At 40.6% G+C, this 6152-nt stretch overlaps 1 protein-coding gene across 1 annotated transcript; it reads left to right on the forward strand.

Annotated features, from left to right (window-relative positions):
• Positions 1-868: 868 nt before the first annotated feature.
• Positions 869-4594, forward strand: SARC_01158 (hypothetical protein; the record flags this gene model as incomplete). The annotated part of the gene is made up of 5 exons (XM_014305117.1): positions 869-1004; positions 2047-2198; positions 2505-2648; positions 3593-3760; positions 4400-4594. 5 exons carry the CDS (start codon positions 869-871, stop codon positions 4592-4594), a joined length of 795 nt encoding a protein of 264 aa, XP_014160592.1.
• Between the last annotated feature and the right edge of the window lie 1558 nt (positions 4595-6152).

Below are 6152 nucleotides of genomic sequence, written 5' to 3' on the forward strand. Positions count from 1 at the left end.
TGTGTGTGTGTGTGTGTGTGTGTGTGTTTATGTGTATGTATATTTGTTTTTATAACTGATGTTATTTCTCACGGGGACATGATTGTATACAACATAGTAAATCATTGTGTATGTGCATATCGCACATGCACGCTCTCTGTTGTCATTGTCGGATCGCTGCTCACGGAATAATCATTGATATTCTTTTCACAATTAAGTGAGCGTCTTTATGTTTTTTACACGATTGGAACGACTTGTAAATTTTCAATGTTCCGTATCCTGCAGGAGTGATAATTCGTCAGACGATGAGATGGAGAATGTAAGTTACTATACAGTCTCCACGTGTGTAGACGGAATAGCGGATGTGCTGTTTGTTGTTCAGAATTGCTGTGGTTTGCATAAAACACGTATATCGCCAACTCAACATATCAGATTTTTTCCCTCTGCAATGTTATTCTATTCTCATCTTTCAAACTATAAATTTATGCAAGGCAGCTTTTAAAGTGGATATATGTACAGTATATTGATTGTGCGCTGCATACACCGAAACTTAACTCGACTTGCTGTTTTGTGCTCTAAGATCGCTTGTTTTTTTATATTTCTTACCACTTCGCTGCCACATTCGTGTAGTAAATTTGACACTTTGTTGCCTCGGTCACTATACAACTCTGTTACTCTCTTACGTTGGTTTTCCAATTTTTCTGTCACACTGCTGTCTTGGTTGCCGATTTCTTCGCTCAGTTGATGAGCAAGGAATCTCGGCTGGAAGTATCATCCAATGTTATCCATAGGAAGTCAGCCAGAGTTGTAATCTAATATAATATACAAGCGTATACAAAACTGAGTCGATATACTAACACTGCTACTTTAATCTCAACAGACCCAACGTATGACCCAGAGCGCTACTGCATGGATGAAATTGGAAGAAGACGTGAAACAGAAGTTGATCAATGACTGCGTGTGTATCTTCTTGGCCAAGAGTCAGAATGGGGCTGTGGTACGACAACAAGATATCACAGAAGGATGTAAGTGATATATTGCCAGGGCATATATTTCAAGACATTTATCTTTCTTTTTTTAAATATTAGAGTATTCTAGATGATGATAAGTGTCTCAATATAATATATGTGGACGTATGTATGGATCCTAATGGGGCTGTGGTTTAACATCAAAATATACCGGAAGGTTGTATGTAGTGCACTACCATAGGTTGCAATTATTTCTGGTGGTACATCCGCCTTCTGTCAATTTTAAGTGCCAGACTAGAGATGAATATACGTGTTGTACGAGAACATACTTGCACGTTTGAGAAATGGTATGTGGTTCGACATTAAGGTATCACAGATACATTTGCACATGATGTATTGTTACATATATGTATGAGTCATTCGGGTTCGTGGTCCAACGTCATTACAACCCCGGAGAAATGAAGCGTACCAATAGTCCTCTTCTGTAATCGTAAACGATTGTGCATGATACTTACGCTGTCTAGCGTAATCAGCAGAGCACGTGTACTACTAAACCAGGGATGTTTGTTGTACTTGCACATGACATATGAATGCATGTTTGTAGGAGTCAGTAGCATGAAGGATGTATATTTTGGGTTGCAAGGAGAGTGTGTTCACATCCGAAGAGTGTCACAGAGTTAAAACCATACATTAACTTGATATACGTAGGAGTGTGTCACGACGGGTTCCGGTTTTGTGACTAAGGATTGACATCAAGGATAATTGCTTCACAATTTATTGTGAATATACTCGTTTAGCTTATATTTTTTAAGTAGAATATCTCGAGGTGATTGCAACATGTATGTAGCTCTTGTGTAGACAGTTACATCTGATTTATCCATGTCTACAAGTACGGGTACATGGGGATCGTAGTTAGGTCGGCAACATATGACACGTTATTGTATGTGGTAAACCACACGAAAGGGTGAATTTGTTGAGTTCTCATTTTCGCTTGTTCTAAAAAGGTGCAGAACATCTGGGGAAACCATAATATGATCCATGACTTGTGCACATGCATGGTTCTATGCATGTTTGCTGACGGTCTTATATTTTCTCGCAGTAACCCTAGCCAACCCTGGAGATAAGAAGTACTCGCGTTTTGTCAGTGAGATACTCAATGGGGCGTCAGCAAAGTTCAAAACAGTCTTTGGGATGGATATCTGCCAATTAGGAGACAAGAAAACTCGCCCTTCCAAAACCGGTCGAAAGAAGGTAAGATTTTAGTACCTATAATGAATATATTTCCATGTCTACAGAATTACGATGAAAACTGCTGGTGGTGCTTTTTCCTGCTGCCTGTACCTATCTCTTCCAAACGCTATATTGAACGACTTCCTGGACCAATGGTTTGGTTTTTCCTCCGCAGTCGTTTTATTCGATGTTTATGTTTAAAGCCCATTCACTCTGCGTAAAGTGTGCTCTCGATAAAAAAAATCACTTCGGTTCGGTACTATGTATCAGAATGTGATGCGTGGTGTCTGCCTCATCATGCGTGCCGAACTCTCTTTCGTTTAACAGGCCGCTGCCAAGCAACAGAAGCTGTACATTCTCACCAATGCCCTGGAGCACAACCCAGCCGATCGCGCCCAGATCGTTGACTTCTCAGATGACCACCATAACATTGCACTGGTCTTTGTCATCCTGGCCTACATTTACTTAAACGTAAGTGTTATTGTTGGCTCGAAATCAGATAGTGGCCGTACATGAGTATCATATATTCAAAGGTGTTTTGTCATCCTAGCCTATGTTCACTTAAATTATATGTATTTGGAAGCTCGGACCTGGAAATCATTTGTACGCGAGGAATATCCGTGTGAAAGTGTTTATTATCCTATCTTATATTCGCTTCGACGTATGTTGTGTTTTTGAGTGCTCAGTTGTCGTTCTGGTCTACAACCACTCAATTGAATGTCTTATTGGGTGCTTGGTATTTGATAGTGCTTGTTTTTTTTTGATTTACTAAAAACTGGTTCTCTGTCATCGACTGTGTGCCTATAATAAAGTTCTGTAGGCGTACTGTATTGCTCGACCGTTCTGATCAAGTGGCAGATATTACTGAGATATCGAGAGTTGGGGAACAAATAGCACTCCTGAGTGGTTTGTCTCGCCTTATACCCGAATGTTCCCCACACACACCCTACACGCACAATATACATACAAGCAAATCGCAATAGTACGAACACAAAAAAGCTAGCTATCTTAACTCCTATCGCTCTGTTCGTATTCTCGCTTTAGAGCATGAGTTCTGGCCTTATTTCGACACGTATATCTTGTGAAAATCAGTTTATGCATGCTTGTGTAGGGCACAGGATTTTGTATAAGCAGCGCGAGGCAATCTGTACAAAGCATTCCGACACATATGTCTGCCAGAACATTTGTGTTGTGTTGTGCGTTCCTCATACACACGACAAAATAGGCCAATTTGTGCATATGATCCTTCTCGGGCTGGTAATATATCAGCTTGTACGTGTCACGACCTAGCACATACAGGCACATGGCGATGTTTATATCACAGCCCAATGTACGTATGCGTCTACTCATATCACGTATATTCCCACAATAAGTATACTCAACTATGTTGTCCACAATCGCGTTCGCGCGCATAGGATCAAATGATCACGCACTCTCAACTGTGGGTGCACTTGGAGAAGCTGGGGTTGCATGCGTCTGAGAAACGGCATCCGCTTTTCGGTGATGTGACAAAATTGTACAAATTCGACCTACTCGTGAAGCAGCGATGGCTGGATATGTGCCCGGTCAAAGTGGATGGGAGGGTGTGTGTATCTCTGTTGCGAGAACCAATTTATCTTTCAGCCTGCAAGATTTACTGGTGGAAACCTCGTGTTATTGACAAAAGTTCAAGTTGGAGTTTATGTTCACTGAACAGCCGAATGTGATAGTAGAGTGCTGTTCTAGAAAAGTCTGTCCTTTGCGTTGCGCTGAGTGGATATTGTGCTCTTGTGACTGTTGCGCTCCTTGTGTGTGTTTGCTCGTTAGTTATTAAGAAGCACGTTGTACCATCACTGTATGCAAGGAAATATTACTTATTTACTCACAAATGGTAAGAATTTTCAAAGTTCTTATGCGGCAGTGTCATTAAATCGTAGCCTCAAATCTTTGTAGTATGCGTAGTAAGATGTGGGTGTATAATATGTCTACTCATTTGTGACAGATAGGAGCAGTTGCCAGATCGTGTTTATAATCTCACCGAATTATTCTCGTGCTCTACTGCACTGCCGGCTCCAGCAATTAGTACGCAACTAAAAGCGTATTAGCCTTCATATATCCTCTACATGCGATGACTGTATAGCTGACTCAGGCTATAGGGACGCAGACTGAAATTGTGTCCGCTGTGCATCTTTCTCGTATTATTTTTACTCAAACTGAAAACATTTTTGCTTTTATCTTTTCAGGACGACATGGAGCTGAGATGGGGCCAGCGCGCAGAAAAGGAGCTGGACGCGCGTGACGTGATTGGTTTTCTGGCCAATTTGATCGGTCAAGACAAGGAGCCATATGTCAAGGAGTACCTGAGAAAGAAGCGCCACAGAGAGCAGATGAAGAAACAGCAACAGCAAGGGGAGGAAGAGGGGATTGCTGAGGCGTGAAGTTAAAGATATACATTTCCACACATGGTGTGGAATATATGCATGTGTGTATATACATATACACTTGCCTAAATACCCAGGGGTAGTTGACACAGACTAGATGGAGAGATAATAGCCGCAAGTACACACAGGCAAAGACGGATGCGTGTGCCGAGACGTGAGGCAATACGCGAAGAAATATTAGAACGGCATCAATTGAAGATGATTGGAGTTAGAATAAACATTTATTAGAAAAATATACATATACGAGTTATACTTATCATTTCAACTGGAGATAATTCAATTTAGAATATATACAAACATGTATTCGAGCATATACATGCACAAATTATACTCGAGATATTTTGAACTAACGCACATGTTATATGTGTGTGTGTGTGTGTGTGTGTATATATATATATATATATGTGTGTGTGTGTGTGTGTGTGTGTGTGTGTGTGTGTGTGTGTGTGTGTATGTATGTGTGTGTGTGTGTGTGTGTATATATGTGTGTGTGGTTTTGCGTGTTTTTGTTAGGTCAAAAAGTGGACGCCTTTCACTACATCTGCTTGTTAAAAACAAATCTTTGAAGCAGTGGCCAATTGTTACAATGCCGTATGTAGGCATATGTTTTGTTTACGCCAATGAAAGGAGCGTGATGTTGAAATCACAAGTAGATGGACAAGAGTGTATCATGTCCGGACTCTGGACTGTGTAGGCAACAGGAGTGTTTTGATTCTTGCTTTTTAGAACTTGCACAGTTTTATGTGACGAGAAAATTGTACAATAGATGGTTTAAGAAATCCACCGACAATCGCCTCTGCAGAATGTTAGCTACCTTCTGATAAGAAAGATGATTCGCAGAAAATTGGCTTTCTTATCCTTTAAGGATCATAAAAATGGAGGAAAATACCGGTATCTTGCAAAAACCGGCCGCAGAAGAAAGATAATATCTAATGAAAAAATGTTCATACCTTCTTACTTTTGGGCGATAAATATGCATTTTCAGCCGAAAATGTATATTAACATTAACTTTGCAGCACAAAACCAATTTAAACGCTCAAGTATCGCTCAGTGACCCGCAGACAGACGTGAAAGTGCGTTGTCGTCTGGTGCGATAAGCGTTGTGTTACGTGTGATCGATACGCTGAATCGGTGGAAAAATGATTGTTGTTGTGTTACGTGCAGAGGCATGAGCGACTTTATAACGACATCTAGATTTTAATTTCTACATTCATCTATATAGCGACAGAGTTTGCAGGAACTGATATTGTCACGATTTGAACTCAGGATTTGTTGTTTATATCTATCCAGTGCGTATTCACGGAGGCTGTCCACAAACTTGTCTTGCTAAAGGCGATGCAGCGTCAGTCGTCTTGGTAGAGAGCTTATTGACTGTGGATTTCAACAACACCGACATTAGGCAAGGATATCATCTTTGGTTTCCCCAAGCAATTTGAAAGCTTTAGAGGTGTTGGCAAAATTTCGTCGAAATTGTTCAATGAGATCGTTGTGTAATTATCCTAGATATGAATTTCATGGGAGTCTCGTAGTTTAGTAGTCATGGAAACAATCAAAG

This window comes from Sphaeroforma arctica (genome assembly GCF_001186125.1).
Source record: "Sphaeroforma arctica JP610 unplaced genomic scaffold supercont1.44, whole genome shotgun sequence".
Taxonomy (NCBI): domain Eukaryota; class Ichthyosporea; order Ichthyophonida; genus Sphaeroforma; species Sphaeroforma arctica.